We start from the raw sequence: 16,590 nt of genomic DNA, 5'->3' as shown, positions 1-16,590 counted from the left end.
AGCGACTGGAAGAAAGCGCAGGTCGTTCCCATTTTCAAGAAGGGTCATAAATCAGATGCGAATAATTATAGGCCTATTTCGCTTACGTCAATCTGTTGTAGAATAATGGAACATGTTTTGTGTTCTCGTATTATGACGTTCTTAGATAATACAAATCTCCTTCATCATAACCAACATGGATTCCGCAAACAGAGATCATGTGAAACTCAGCTCGCCCTATTTGCCCAAGAAATTCACAGTGCCGTAGACACTGGCGAGCAGATTGATGCCGTATTCCTGGACTTCAGGAAGGCATTTGATACGGTTCCGCACTTACGTTTAGGGGAAAAAATACGAGCTTACGGAATATCGGACCAGGTTTGTGATTGGATTCAGGATTTCCTAGAAGAAAGAACACAACATGTCATTCTTAACGGTTCAAAATCTGCAGATGTAGAGGTAATTTCGGGAGTACCGCAGGGAAGCGTGATAGGACCTTTATTGTTTACAATATACATAAATGACTTAGTTGACAACATCGGTAGCTCCGTGAGGCTATTTGCAGATGACACGGTTGTCTACAAGAAAGTAGCAACATCAGAAGACTCGTACGTACTCCAGGAGGACCTGCAGAGGATTAATGCATGGTGCGACAGCTGGCAGCTTTCCCTAAACGTAGATAAATGTAATATAATGCGCATACATAGGGGCAGAAATCCATTCCAGTACGATTATGCCATAGGTGGTAAATCATTGGAAGCGGTAACGACCGTAAAATACTTAGGAGTTACTATCCGGAGCGATCTGAAGTGGAATGATCACATAAAACAAATAGTGGGAAAAGGAGGCGCCAGGTTGAGATTCATAGGAAGAATTCTAAGAAAATGTGACTCATCGACGAAAGAAGTAGCTTACAAAACGCTTGTTCGTCCGATTCTTGAGTATTGCTCATCAGTATGGGACCCTTACCAGGTTGGATTAATAGAAGAGATAGACATGATCCAGCGAAAAGCAGCGCGATTCGTCATGGGGACATTTAGTCAGCGCGAGAGCGTTACGGAGATGCTGAACAAGCTCCAGTGGCGGACACTTCAAGAAAGGCGTTACGCAATACGGAGAGGTTTATTATCGAAATTACGAGAGAGCACATTCCGGGAAGAGATGGGCAACATATTACTACCGCCCACATATATCTCGCGTAATGATCTCAACGAAAAGATCCGAGAAATTAGAGCAAATACGGAGACTTACAAGCAGTCGTTCTTCCCACGCACAATTCGTGAATGGAACAGGGAAGGGGGGATCAGATAGTGGTACAATAAGTACCCTCCGCCACACACCGTAAGGTGGCTCGCTGATTATAGATGTAGATGTAGAAGAAAACGATTTATTGACAAATGGCCAACACGGATCCAGAAAATATCATTCCTGTGAAACACAACTCTCACGAAGTAATGAGTGCTATTGACAGGGGATTCCAAATTGATTCCATATTTTTAGATTTCCAGACGGATTTTGACACCGTTCCTCACCAGCAATTTCTAATTAAAACGCGAATCTATGGGGTATCGTCTTAGTTATGTGTCTGGGTTCGTGATTTCCTGCCAGAAAGGTCACAGTTCGTAGTAACTGGCACGAAGTCGCCGAGTAAAGCGGAAGTAACATCAGGCGTTCCCCAACGAAGTGTTATAGGCCTTCTGCGGTTCCTGATGTACATAAACGATTTGGGAGACAATCTGAGCAGTCCTCTTGGATTTTTTGGAGATGATGCAGTCATTTACCTTCTTATAAAGTCATCAGATGATCAAAACGAATTGAGAAATGATTTAGACATGATGCCTGTTGTTGTTGTGGTCTTCAGTCGGAAGACTGGTTTGATGCAGTTCTCCGTGCTATCCTATCTTTTGCAAGCAAGCCATTTTATCTCCAAGTAACTAATGCAACCTACATCCTACTGAATCTGCTTACTGTATTCATGTCTAGTTCTCCCTCTAAGATTTTTCCCCCTCACACCTCACTCCATTAATGAGTCACAGAATGTGTCCTAGAAACCGATCCTTTCATCTAGTCACGTTGTGCCACAAGTTTCTTTTCTCACCAGTTCCATTCACTACCTCCTCATTAGTTACGTGACCTATCCATCTAATATTCAGTATTCTTCTCAGCAATACATTTCAAAAGCTTCTATTCTCTTCTTGTCTACACTGTTTATCGTCCTTGTTTCATTTCCATATATGGCTACAATCCATACAAATATTTCCAGAAAAGACTTGTTGGCGCTTTCCTTGTCATTGCCAGTCTACATTTTATATCCTCTCTGCTTCAACCATCATCAGTTATTTTGCAGCTCAAATAGCACAACTCGTCTGCAAGCCGACCGTTGTGGACGAGCGGTTCTAGGCGCTTCAGTGTGGAACCGCGCGACCGCTACGGTCGCAGGTTCGAATCCTGCCTATGGAATGGATGTGTGTTATGTCCTTGGGTTAGTTAGTTTAAGTAGTTTTAATGTTATAGGGGACTGATGACCTCAGATGTTAAGTCCCACAGTGCTCAGAGCCATTTTGTTTTCGTCTTCAACTTTGTCTCATCGCCTAAACTAATTCCGTCAGATCATCTGATTTAATTCGACTACATTCCATTACTCTCGTTTTGCCTTTGTTGATGTTCATCTTATATCCTCCTTTCAAGACAATGTACATTCCGCTGAACTGCTCTTCCAAGACTTTAGCTGTCTCTGACAGAATTACGCCATCGGCAAAACTCGAAGTTTTTATTTCCTCTCCCTGGACTTGGCAGAACCGTAAGAAAATGTACTGATCTACTAAAGAGATCTCTTACAGTACGCTTGTCCGTCCTCTTCTGGAGTAACTGCATCAGGCAGGATTGACGGAGGGAATCGAAAGAGTTCAACGAAAGGCAGTTCATTTTGTCCTATCGCGAAATAGGGGAGAGGGTGCTACGGATGTTATACACGAATTGGTGTGGCTGCCATTAAAACAAAGGCGTTTTCCTCTGCGGCACGACCTTCTCATGAAATTTGTCGCCAATTTTCTCCTCAGAGAGTGAAAATATTTTGTTTGTGCCCACTTACATTGGAAAAAAGATACCAGAGATGCAATAGGGCTCCTACGAATCTTGGGAGAAAGGTTTATTGAAAAAGGAAGAGACCTATATATGTGCTTCATCGATTTAGAAAAGGCATTTGACAATGTGATTTGGGACAAGCTGGCGACTATTATGAGGGAAAGGACAGTGGACTGGAAAACCAGAAGACTTATAAACTCATTGTACCTTAATCAAAAAGTTTCAGTTAAAGTGAGAGGAGAAAGTACAAACTGGATCAGACTAGGGAAAGGAGTAAGACAAGGATGCTGTTTATCACCTACTCTTTTCAACCTGTACTTGGAAAATATGATTGACCAATGCTCATTAGATGACAAAGGAGTAGAAATTGGAGGAAGAAGAGTAGGGTGCTTGAGATTTGCTGATGACATGGTCCTTCTAGCCACAGGGGAAAAAGAATTACAGGATTTGGTGGACACCATTGCAACTAACGGAAAAAATATGGAATGAAAATTAACACAAATAAAACAAAAGTATTGGCAATAGGAGGAAATAAGGAAATAAAAATTGTGCTGAATGGAGAAACACTAGAACAGGCGCAAAATTTTAAGTATCTTGGAAGCAGGATAGACACCGACTGGAAGTGCACCACAGAAATTAAAACAAGGATAGCAATGGCAAAAGAGGCGTTTTATAAGAAAAGGAGAATCTTCTGCAGCGGTATGGACAGAGAACTCAGAAAGAGACTCATAAAATGTATGGAGTGTTCTTCTACATGGCGCTGAAACATGGACTATGAGGAAAAAAGACAGAGAAAGACTGGAGGCTTTTGAGATCTGGACATGGCGGAAGATGGAAAAATAAGTTGGATGGACAGAGTAAAAAATGAAGAGGTACTGAGAAGAGTGGGAGAGAAAAGGCAGTTACTAGATGTAATTAAGAGAAGAAAAAGAAATTTGGATTGGGCATATATTAAGAAAGAATGATGGACTGATAAAAACAGTTTTAGAAGGTTATGTAGAAGGGAAAAGGAAGCGAGGAAGGAAGAGATTCCAGATACTGGATGACATGATGGACGGTACAACATACAGCAGCCTTAAGAAGGAAGCAATGGATCGCAGAAAATGGAGAGGCAAAGGACCTGCTAATATAGCAGATAACTGATGATGAAGATGAATAGAATAAGAGAAATCAGAGCTTTTTTTACTTTATTGGATTTCGATTTCCCTCCGCCCCAGAGGGGGGCGGGGGGGGGGGGCAGGTTGGCAGCAGCACAATACGCCACTCTGCAGCCTAGAGAAAAGCTAAAAATTAGAATTAGGAGATAGAACAATAAAAGCAGGCGACAAAACGGTGGCTGTTAAAAAGTGAAACAAGGCGAAAAAGTTGCGAAGAAAATACAAAAGCAAAAGATTGGTGATAGTGATTGAAACACATAGTAAGTAGACAGTCACAGTTAAAAAACACATCGCCAGTCTGGTTTTTGTTCGCAACAGTTAAAAACACACCTAGTGACAGTATGGTGGCTCGTTGTAACACTGACAGGGGACCTACAACATTGAACACTCACTTTAAAAAGCACTATAGCGGTGACACGGTGGCAGATGGGGGCGGGGGGGGGGGGGGGGGGAGGACACCGAGTGATGAAAGAGGAAAAGGGGGGACGAGAGGGAAAGAAAAAGGGGGGAGGCGATGGAGGGAGAGGACATAGAAAAGAGTGGGGCTGGGTGGACGTTTGAAGGAGTGGGGAAGGTAGTGGAGGGGAAAGCAAAAGAACTTGGGGGAGAGAAGGGAGGCAGAGAGAGGATAGGCAGGGAAAAACAAATCAGTGTGGTAGGGGGGGGGGGAGAGGGAGCCTTGGAAAAGGACAGAGGGAGGGAGGGGAAGGTGAGGATCAGAGTTGAGAGGAGGGATAAACAGAGGGAGAGAGGGAACCATCCAAGGGGGGGAGTAGATGGAAGCAACCTTTTGGAGAAGGGTAGGGGGGACACAACGGTGAAGGAGTGGCAGAGGGCAGGGGTTGAAGAGGAGAAGAGAAATCGGGGGATGAGGGGGATCAAGTCCGCAGGAGGTGTAGAGGATGTGGATATGTTCTAGGAAAAGCAGCAGATGGGGGAAAGGAATCAGGTCATAGAGGATCCACATGGGGGATGGGAGGCATGTAGCAAAGGCAAGGCGGACTGCATGGTGCTCGTGGATGTGGAGGGACACATAGAATTTGGGAGGGGGTGGATATCCAAGTGGGACTGACATAATGGAGGATGGGATGAATTAAGGATTTGTAGGTGTGGAGGATGGTAGAGGGGTTCAACCCCCATGTCCGGCCAGAGAGGAGTTTAAAGAGTCAGAGGCAGTTGTGGGCTTTGGATTGGATAGGAGATGAGGGATCCAGGTGAGGTGACGGTCAATGGTGAGGCCAAGGTAGGAGATGATGGGGGAGAGGCGGACAGGAAGGGCGCAGATGGTAAAAGAATCAAGGAACCAGAAGGAGCGAGTGGTATAAGCTACAATGATTGCCTGGGTCTTGGAAGGATTGATTTTCTGGAGCCATGCAGTAAAAAGGTCAAGATGATTCTGGAGAAGGTGGTGGGACCACTGAAGGTTAGAAGCGAGGGCAAGGAAGGCGGTGTCATCGGCATACTGCAGGAGGTGTACTGGAGGGGGTGGTTGGAGCATATCTGCCATGTACAGGAGGAAGAGGAGATGGGAGAGGACAGAGCCCTGGGGCACACCCACGGAGGGGTGCAGCAATCAGAGTTATAGATGGTAACGTAGGAGGGGCGGTGGGAGAGGAAGGAAGCAATCAGACGGACGTAGTTGATAGGAAGGGCTTATGTCTGGAGTTTAAACAGGAGAGCAGGATCCCACACGCGGTTGTAGGCCTTTTCGAGGTCGAGGAGGACAAAAATGGCAGAGGAGCAGGAGTTAAGCTGGAGGGAGAGAAGATAAGTGAGGCGTAGGAGCTGGTCATCGGCAGAGTAGGATGGTCGAAAGCCACATTGGGTGAGAAATCAGAGCTTTTCGAGAGAGAACGGTAGAAAGTATCTTAAAGGTGGTTCGATGAACCCTCTGGCAGGCACTTAATTGCGAGTTGCAGAGTAGGCATGTGGATGCAGACGTGAACGTAAAACTTATGCACGAACATAGTATAATGTGGAAACAACGAAATACGACGAAATCCAATATGGCGTCTCCAAAGTAACGAGTGGAGGACGTCACGTGACCCGAAGGGTGTAGCTTGGGCATTTTATCAGTAGTGCGGTCGGTGCGCTTGCTGGAACAGAGCGGTGCGACTTACGGTCGATGTCGACGTATCCGAGCGTGGCGGGCACGCCGGCCTTGCGGCGCGGCACGGTGAGGAAGAGGCGGTCGCGCCAGACGGCGAGCCCCAGCGGCAGGTTGTTGCGCGGCTGGTAGTCGGCGCCCGCGGGCGGCCCGCCGGCCGGCCACGTCCAGTTGATCTGCCGCCACGAGAAGGCCTCGCGCAGCGCGTGCGGCCCGGCCGCGCCGCGCGCCTGCGGCGTCACCGTCGCCAGCAGCACGGCCGCCGACGTCAGCAGCGTCGCCGCCGTCGTCAGCAGCGCCGACGTCGTCATGGCGCGCCGCGTCTGCCGGCACCAGTCGCGCGCTCACTCTGCTGCAGTCGCCGTGGGCGCTTTGGAAAGCGCAGCCTTCGTCGACAAATCTGCCCGATGGCCGTCTTCATCGTGTTCTAAGCACGACGACGTCGACGAGTGGAGGCGCGAGGATGGCGGGGTAGGAGTAGGGGTTGCAGGTCGCCAGATGCGATGACGCTGACGTCTCAACTCCTACACTACTGGCCATTAAAATTGCTACACCAAGAAGAAATGCAGATGATAAACGGGTATTCATTGGACAAATATATTATACTAGAACTGACATGTGATTACATTTTCACGCAATTTGGGTGCATAGGTCCTGAGAAATCAGTACCCAGAACAACCACCTCTGGCCGTAATAACGGCCTTGATACGCCTGGGCATTGAGTCAAACAGAGCTTGGATGGCGTGTACAGGTACAGCTCCCCATGCAGCTTCAACACGATACCACATTCATCAAGAGTAGTGACTGGCGTATTGTGACCAGCCAGTTGCTCGGCCACCATTGACCAGACGTTATCAATTGGTGACAGATCTGGAGAATGTGCTGACCAGGGCAGCAGTCGAAGATTTTCTGTATCCAGAAAGGCCCGTACAGGACCTGCAACATGCGGTCGTGCATTATCCTGCTGAAATGTAGGGTTTCGCAGGGATCGAATGAAGGGTGGAGCCAAGGGTCGTAACACATCTGAAGTGTAACGTCCACTGTTCAACGTGGCGTCAATGCGAACAAGAGGTGACCGAGACGTGTAACCAATGGCACCCCATACCATCACGCCGGGTGGTACGCCAGTATGGCGATGACGAATGAACGCTTCCAATGTGCGTTCACCGCGATGTCGCCAAACACGGATGCGACCATCATGATTCTGTAAACATAACCTGGATTCATCCGAAAAAATGACGTTTTGCCCCGCAGCCGTGGTCTCCGAGCTGATAGTCCATGCTGCTGCAAACGTGGTCGAAATGTTCGTGCAGATGGTTGTTGTCTTGCAAACGTCCCCATATGTTGACTCAGGGATGTGGCTGCACGATCCATTACAGCCACGCGGATAAGATGCCTCTCATCTCGACTGCTAGTGATACGAGGCCGTCTGGATCCAGCACGGAGTTCCGGTGTACCCTCATGAACCCACCGATTCCATATTCTGCTAACAGTCATTGGATCTCGACCAACGCGAGCAGCACTGTCGCGGTCGCGATAGGCTACAATCCGACCTCTATCATAGTCGGAAACGTGATGGTACGCATTTCTCCTCCTTACACGAGGCATCACAACCACGTTTCACCAGGCAACGCCGGTCAACTGCTGTTTGTGTATGAGAAATCGGTTGGAAACTTTCCTCATCTCAGCACGTTGTAGGTGTCGCCACCGGCGCCAACCTTGTGTGAATGCTCTGAAAAGCTAATCATTTGCATATTACAGCATCTTTTTCCTGTCGGTTAAATTTCGCTTCTGTAGCACATCTTCGTGGTGTAGCAATTTTAATGGCCAGTAGTGTAGAACTGTCCTTAGCGTCCAGAATACTGCATATCATGCAGAATTGCTCGACACCACTGACTGACTGTGTGATGACAAGCGAGGGCATTCGGGGTAGGCAGTGGGTGCACGAGGAGCGAAGGACCGGTGCACAAGGGGCTGATGCTGATGCCAGGATTCCGGGAATAGCCGTGGTGCACTTGGCTAGATGCGATGAGGGCAGAAAATTACTGATGCTGACGTCAGCCAAATATAACAAACACAAATACCTGAACACTGGAATGATCTCTAGGTCGGGGGCCGAGGCAATTTCGTATGCTCAGTGATCCACTACTCCGGCATTGCTGCCCGCCTCAAAATCGACAGTGCCTCTTCCGATAGTGTGGGGTGTGACTGTTAAGGTGTCCAGCGCGAGTCTGTGGTATGGGTGCCACGAAACTTACTGGACGCGTGCTCTACAAAACATCTACATCTACATACATACTCCGCAATCCACCATACGGTGCGTGCCGGAGGGTACCTCGTACCACAACTAGCATCTTCTCTGTTCCACTCCCAAACAGAACGAGGGAAAAATGACTGCCTATATGCTCTCTACGAGCCCTAATCTCTCTTATCTTATCTTTGTGGTCTTTCCGCGAAATATAAGTTGGCCGCATTAAAATTGTACTGCAGTCAGCCTCAAATGCTGGTTCTCTAAATTTCCTCAGTAGCGATTCACGAAAAGAACACCTCCTTTCCTCCAGAGACTCCCACCCGAGTTCCTGAAGCATTTCCGTGACACTCGCGTGATGATCGAACCTACCAGTAACAAATCTAGCAGCCCGCCTCTGAATTGCTTCTGTGTTCTCCCTCAATCCGACCTGCTAGGGATCCCAAACGCTCGAGCAGTACTCAAGAATAGGTCGTATTAGTGTTTTATAAGCGGTCTCCTTTACAGATGAACCACATCTTCCCAAAATTCTACCAATGAACCGAAGACGATTATCCGCCTTCCCCACAACTGCCATTACATACTTGTCCCACTTCATATCGCTCTGCAATGTTACTCCCAAATATTTAATGGACGTGACTGTGTCAAGCGCTACACTACTAATGAAGTATTCAAACATTACGGGATTCTCTTCCCTATTCATCTGCATTAATTTATATTTATCTATATTTAGAGAGCTGCCGTTCTTTACACCAATCAAAAATCCTGTCCAAGTCATCTTGTATCCTCCTCAGTCACTCAACGATGACACCTTCCCCTACACCACAGCATCATCAGCAAAGAGCCGCACACTGCTATCCACCCTATCCAAAAGATCATTTATGTAGATAGAAAACAACAGCGGACCTACAACACTTCCCTGGGGCACTCCAGATGATACCCTCACCTCCGATGAACACTCACCATCGAGGACAACGTACTGGGTTACTGGGTTCTATTACTTAAGAAGTCTTCGAGCCAGTCACATATTTGGGAACCAGTCCCATAGGTTCGTACCTCAGTTAGGAGTCTGCAGTGGAGCACCGAGTCAAACGGTTTCCGGAAGTCAAGGAATATGGCATCCGTCTGATACCCTTCATCCATGGTTCGCAAGGTATCATGTGAAAAAAGGGCGAGCTGCTTTTCGCAGGAGCGATGCTTTCTAAAGCCGTGCTGATGCATGGACAGCAACTTCTCTGACTCTAGGAAATTCATTATATTCGAACTGAGAATATCTTGGAGAATCCTGCAACAAACCGATGTTAAGGATATTGGTCTGTAATTATGAGGATCCGTCCTTCTACCGTTCTTATATACAGGCGTCACCTGCGCTTTATTTCCAGTCGCTCGGGACTTTACGTCGACCTTTGCGTTGCTAAAAATGGCTAAAAACCTTCAAGTGTGTAATTTCCACATTCGTTTGTTCTGTTGGCGTTGTAACTATCAGCCGCACTGTGTCAGTTACGTAGTCAACAGACATGGGCTTGTTCCATGTTCGACTCACGGTCCGTCACACAGTTTAAATCAGCCAGCTCTGAAATCCCGACCCAACGTGTTCGGAAGCCCGCCAGAGCGCGTGGACCTAGACCGCAGCCGCTAATCGGCGCTCCTAATATTTGCGACCGCTGCGCTCACCGCCTCAGCGCTAGTCACAGGCCACACACGACGGGCCTGCCTACCGGCGCCTGTTGCCACGCTACAAGGCTAGCAACTCAGGGGCCCGGACCTCCGTTGTGCTTCGGCTGGGGCTCTCGTATCATTCCTTGTACCAGGTGTATAAGAATGAAACCGGAATTTGGTTGCAGTAATTACATGTCTGTTGTTTGAAACTGATAAACAATATTTTATTCAAAATAGTCTCCATTGCTATTTATACAGTTCTCTCCCACCTCTTCGGCAGGCCATGAACGCCACGCAAAAAAAAGAACAGTTCTTCTTTTGAAGCGAACCAGTGGGGGAGCGGCTTTCGTACCTTTTCACACAAATTGAAGCGTTGTTCAGCGACAGCTTGTCCCAGTGATGCAAACAGATGATAATCGAACCGAGCCAAGTCTGGAGAATAAGACGGATGTCCTAGTATGACCCAACTGAACGCCTCGATCGTTTACCTGGCGCGTTTTGCTGTGTGATGGGGCGTCATCATAGAGCAATATGACTCTGTGTTGCCTTTTTCCATATTCCGGTCGTTTTTCACTTAATGCTCGATTAAATCGATCATTTGGTGTTGGTAGCGAGCAGTGTTAACGGTTTCTCCAGGTGTTAGCAGCTCATAATAGATGACAACTTTCTGATCCCACCAAACATAGAGCACTGTCTTCTTTTCAAAGCGGTTTGGTCTTGCAGTGGATGTCAACGATTTACGACCGTTAGGATTCTCAGTTTTCACTACATGTCAGTATTCGGTGGAGAAACGACTTTCTTCTCTATCTGGCGATCATAATTTCACAAGTGGTCTTTCGATTTGCTTTCTACCTTTCATTCAGTTCATGCGGAACCCATTCTCCTACTTTCTGCACCTTTCCCATACCTTTCAACCGAAGAGAAACGGTTTTTGCGTCACATTCAGTTGTTCCGCGAGTTCCTGTAGAGTTTGGGTATCATCTTCATCCAATAAGGCCTGCAATTCGTTGTCTTCGAACTTGTTTCGGTGGTTTCTCGCGCAAGTCGTTTCTCACGTCAAAATCACCACTTTTGAACTGTTTGCACTACTCGAAACACTGTGTTTTCCCAAGAGCGTGTTCGCTTTAACAAGCATTCGATGCGATTCTGCAGCAATTTACTTCAAATGAGAATAGAAAACCAATGCTGTCCGCAAATCGTAGTTCGTAGGCACAAAACTCGACACGTTTACGGGTTTCAAACAGGTACCGATGTATGGAGCTTGTTTTACTGTGTGTTGACATTTGTTGCCAGCCGTTACATGAAGCAGATGACGCTGGTGACGTGGTCTCACGGGTGCTACACGACGTCCAGCACCATCTATAGGGAAATTCCGTTTCCATACTTCTACATTTGGTATGCAGCGTTCCTCGATTCCAAATGTCGCTACGTCTGGGCTCTCGACTTTGGTTTACGCTCCGGACTTGTCACTCTATCCTGTTGTTGGTCGTCCATCGCTGTCGTTGTCTCTCGTATTTTTCGGCGACTCACCGCCAACGCTCTCGGCGGGTCGGCCACGGTTTCCTGGTAGTGTCCGATGACAGTAACTATACCAGGAATTTTCCAATTATTTCGCACTCAGCTGTGGATAGAGAATTCATTCTGGACTCAGGGAATTGTCCACAAGGAGTTTGTTTCATTTGGTCATATAGTCACAGGAAACTGCTACTGCGATGTTTTGAAGAGATTGAGGGAATATGATACACGCAAACGGCCTGACAGATTGAACAGCAAAGACTGGTTGCTGCACCATGATAATGGACCTGAACGCACCATGCTCATTCTGACGTACCTCGTGAAAAAGAAAACATCCAAGCGTCCCCCCCACGCACCTTTCTGATCTAGCTAAAAAGAGAGAGAAAAAAGAAAAAAACAGCTTCAAATGTCCCCCACGTACCTTACTAATCTAACTCCTTACGATTTCGTCCTCTTCATGAAAATGAAACTGAAGTTGAAAGAGTCGCGTTTCGACTCCATAGAAGAGAATCAAGCGAAATGGCAATTAATTCTGAATACGACTCAGTCAACAGAACTCTATCGTTGCTGCCAACAGGGGGAAAATCGCTGGAAGTATTCCATACACCAGGAATACTCGGAAGGACATGTGTAAATTAAAATTTACTGTAAGGTTTATGATTTCTACGACGTTTTTTATTAAAATTTTGCTAGCCCCATCTTACGTAGTAGTTCTTATCGCATTCATGAGATCTGCACTTGCGGCTGGTTACGGCGGAGGTTCGAGTCCTCCCTCGGGCATGGGTGTGTGTGTTTGTCCTTAGTATAATTTAGGTTAAGTAGTGTGTAAGCTTAGGGACTGATGACCTTAGCAGTTAAGTCCCATAAGATTTCACACACACACACACACACACACACACACACATATATATATATATATATATATATATAGATCTGCACTGTTGATTTCCACTGTGCGTCGACCAGATGTGACATCTGACAACTATAGTTCTAATAACCTCGCAGAAAGTGTTGTCATTACTAAAATATTACAGGACTGTGAACGCAAGTAAACAGGAAATAATATATGAAGGGGAGCCTTGATGGAAGACAGCTGTCTACGGCTATAGGTAATGGAAATTAGAGGAAGAGACCTCCTGATGAACTGCTTTCTGAAAAAATACAAAGAGTATGCTGCAATCTGGCAAATAAACTATCACTGAACTGTCCAGAGCTATGAAACTCTAGGGACTACTATGAAACACGTTTCTGGCGCAGAGGCCGAAATTCTGGAATAGTGTCATGAGAGAGGCGAGTGAGATTAGGTTGCATGAAAACATCAATCGAGATGCCCGGTACACAGTTAGCAATGTTTGGGATTCTGCCTCAGGCCAGGAGTTCCTTACAGGGTGGCTCAAATGGCTCTGAGCACTATGGGACTTAACATCTGTGGTCATCAGTCCCCTAGATCTTAGAACTACTTAAACCTAAGTAACCTAATGACATCACACACATCCATGCCCGAGGCAGGATTCGAACCTGCGACCGTAGCAGTCGCGCGGTTCCGGACTGCGCGCCTAGAACCACTAGACCACCGCGGCCGGCCTACAGGGTGGAGGAGTGGCCATGTACGTAAAAAACAGTATTCCATTTGAGTCCATAGACGTATCATGGCACTGCACTGAACAGATATTTGAATGTTGTGCAGGGACACTTGAATTTAGTGAAACTAAACTTTTAGTTGTTGTTGTTTATAGGTCCCTGACTCTAACTTCAGAGCATTTCTACTTAAGCTAGAGAGGGTTCTTCAAAAATGGTTAAAATGGCTCTGAGCACTATGAGACTCAACTTCTAAGGTTATCAGTCCCCTAGAATTTAGAACTACTTAAACCGAACTAACCTAAGGACATCACACACATCCATGCCCGAGGCAGGATTCGAACCTGCGACCGTAGCGGTCGCGCGGTTCCAGACTGTAAGAGGGTTCTTGATTCACTTTACAGGAAGTATCAGAAATTATTTGTATGTAGTGATTTCAATATTAATTTTGTATATGATGGTGCAAGAAAAAGGATGGTGGTAGATCTCCTAAATTCAAATGATCTGATGCAGACTGCGTTTTTTCCAATTAGGGTGCAGGGGAACAGTAGCGTAGCCATAGACAATATTTTTATTCATGATGAGCATTCTGTTAGACCGGCCGCTGTGGCCGGTTAGGTTCATTAGGTTTAAGTAGTTCTAAGCCTAGGGGACTGATGACATCAGATGTTAAGTCCCATACTGCTTAGAGCCATTTGAACTATTTTTTGAAGAAATGCTCTTTAAAATTAGAACCTTTAGATAAGCACCAAAACTCTGTCACCAGTTTCAGGTTGTAGCTCTCCGTAAAGACAGGACTAGGTGATTTGTAATGTTTCAATAAGGTGATGTTAAACAGGCTTGAAGTATTTCATAAAATGCATATTAACCATCCGCTGTTTATTTGTCCACACGGTTTCAGTATTAACTGTGGTGTCACCGCCAGACACCACACTTGCTAGGTGGCAGCATTTAAATCGACCGCGGTCCTTAAGTATACGTCGGACCCGCGTGTCATCCCGTCTCCGGCCATCCTGATTTAGGTTTTCCGTGATTTCCCTAAATCGTTTCGGGCAAATGCCGGGATGGTTCCTTTGAAAGGGCACGGCCGATTTCCTTCCCAATCCTTCCCTAACCCGAGCTTGCGCTCCGTCTCTAATGACCTCGTTGTCGACGGGACGTTAAACACTAACCACCACCACCACCCGCGTGTCGCCACTATCAGTGATTGCAGACCGAGCGCCGCCACACGGCAGGTCTAGTCTAGAGAGACTCCCTAACACTCGCCCCAGTTGTACAGCGACTTTGATAGCGATGGTTCACTGTCTACATACGGTCTCATTTGCAGAGACGACAGTTTAGCATTGCCTTCATCTACGTCATTTGCTACGACCTAGCAAGGCGCCATATTCCGTTACTATGTCTTCTGAACAGATAATATTGTGACTCACGTACCGTCAAGAGTGACGTTCACCATTAATGGATTAAAGTTAAGTATCAAACTAATTACGTTCGCTTTCTGAATTCTCATTCCTTGTCATGTTCCAGACCTCACGTCAGTACAGTTCTTCCCTCCTCACGCTATCCTGCTTGAGCTAAAACGCGTGCATTTCGGCCTCCACTCATAACACGGTGTTGGCTCTTCTGCTAACACAGGATGTAGGGTACATCAGAGTACTTAAAAGCATCCCATATTCCTTTGTAGCTTAACAATATCGAAATTACCCAGAGAAACTGTACAAATCATGTCAGGTGTTTGCACAATTGCTTTTAACTAATCTATTGTATCCTGCATCCGGATGGTGGTTGATAACTGAAACAGTAGGTGACTGATGGGACAAATAAGCCAGGTGACTATCTGGGGAGCGGCTGCTGCGTGTTGATAGCCGCTGGCCTGACCAGCTGCCGCCCTAGTTGCATTCTCAGCGCGACTGGCCGCTGTCCAAGATGTCTCGCAGCCGCCGAGCTGGCTGCAACCGGTGCGTGCTGGCGTGTGCGCGAGTGTCGGTACACAAAGCGCTCGCAGAGCACAACTCTCTCAGACTTCCTACCTACTCATGTAACTGCCACGGAGACTGCATTTAATTATGTTACACACCTGGCTCACAGACGTAACTAGGGTCTTTCTACCACTTGAGCAAAAATCAAATCTGCAGCAGCATATACGGCATGAATGCTCGTTACTAAATATTATCGTAAGTGTGTGTGGAGAAAAGTCTGTCAGTCTTGCACGGTGTGTTTCTCCTTACGCGCGGTGGGAATTCTGAGGTCAGTTTCAGTGGCACCGATGTTCCTCCCGCTTCTACACTGAGGTGTCGAAAGTCACGGATAGCGACACGCAGGTATACGAATGGCGGCATTATCGCGTGCCCAAGGTACACTACTGGCCATTAAAATTGCTACACCAAGAAGAAATACAGATGATAAACGGGTATTCATTGGGCAAATATATTATACTACAACTGACATGTGATTACATTTTCACGCAGGTTGGGTGCATAGATTCTGAGAAATCAGTACCCAAAACAACCACCTCTGGCCGTAATAACGGCCTTGATACTCCTGGGCATTGAGTCAAACAGAGCTTGGATGGCGTGTACAGGTACAGCTGCCCATGCAGCTTCAACACGATGCCACAGTTCATTAAGAGTAGTGACTGGCGTATGGTGACGAGCCAGTTGCTCGGCCACCATTGACCAGACGTTTTCAATTGCTGAGAGATCTGGAGAATGTGCTGGCCAGGGCAGCAGTCGAAGATTTTATGTAGCCGGAAAGGCCCGTACAGGATCTGCAACATGCGGTCGTGCATTATCCTGCTGAAATGTAGGGTTTGGCAGGGATCGAATGAATGGTAGAGCCACGGGTCGAAACACATCTGAAATGTAACGTCCACTGTTGAAAGTGCCGTCAGTGCGAACAAGAGGTGACCGAGACGTGTAACCAATGGCACACCATAGCATCACGCCGGGTGATACGCTAGAATGGCGATGACGAATACACGCTTCCAATGTGCGTTCACCGCGATGTCACCAAACACGGATGCGACCATCATGATGCTGTACACAGAACCTGGATTCATACGAAAAAATGACGTTTTGCCATTCGTGCACCCAGGTTCGTCGTTGAGTACACCATCGTAGGCGCTCCTGTCTGATGCTGCTGCGTCAAGGGCAACCCCAGCCATGGTCTCTGAGCTGATAGTCCATACTGATGCAAACGTCGTCGAACTGTTCGTGCAGATGGTTGTTGTCTTGCAAACGTCCCCATCTGTTGACTCGGGGATC

The 16,590-nt window shown here is 46.9% G+C and overlaps 1 protein-coding gene across 1 annotated transcript in view; it reads right to left on the bottom strand.

The window, feature by feature from the left end:
* LOC126438154 (L-dopachrome tautomerase yellow-f2-like) overlaps nt 1–16,590 on the bottom strand; it is a 115,457-nt gene that overhangs the window by 43,946 nt on the left and 54,921 nt on the right. Inside the window, exon 2 of the mRNA XM_050090532.1 lies at nt 6,341–6,650. Coding sequence (XP_049946489.1) covers nt 6,341–6,650 — 310 coding nt within the window. The remainder of the gene's footprint in view (nt 1–6,340; nt 6,651–16,590) is intronic.

The sequence above is a fragment of the Schistocerca serialis genome, unplaced genomic scaffold, assembly GCF_023864345.2.
Source record: "Schistocerca serialis cubense isolate TAMUIC-IGC-003099 unplaced genomic scaffold, iqSchSeri2.2 HiC_scaffold_1261, whole genome shotgun sequence".
NCBI classification, from domain to species: domain Eukaryota; kingdom Metazoa; phylum Arthropoda; class Insecta; order Orthoptera; family Acrididae; genus Schistocerca; species Schistocerca serialis.
This window is presented reverse-complemented; position numbering and strand designations above follow the sequence as displayed.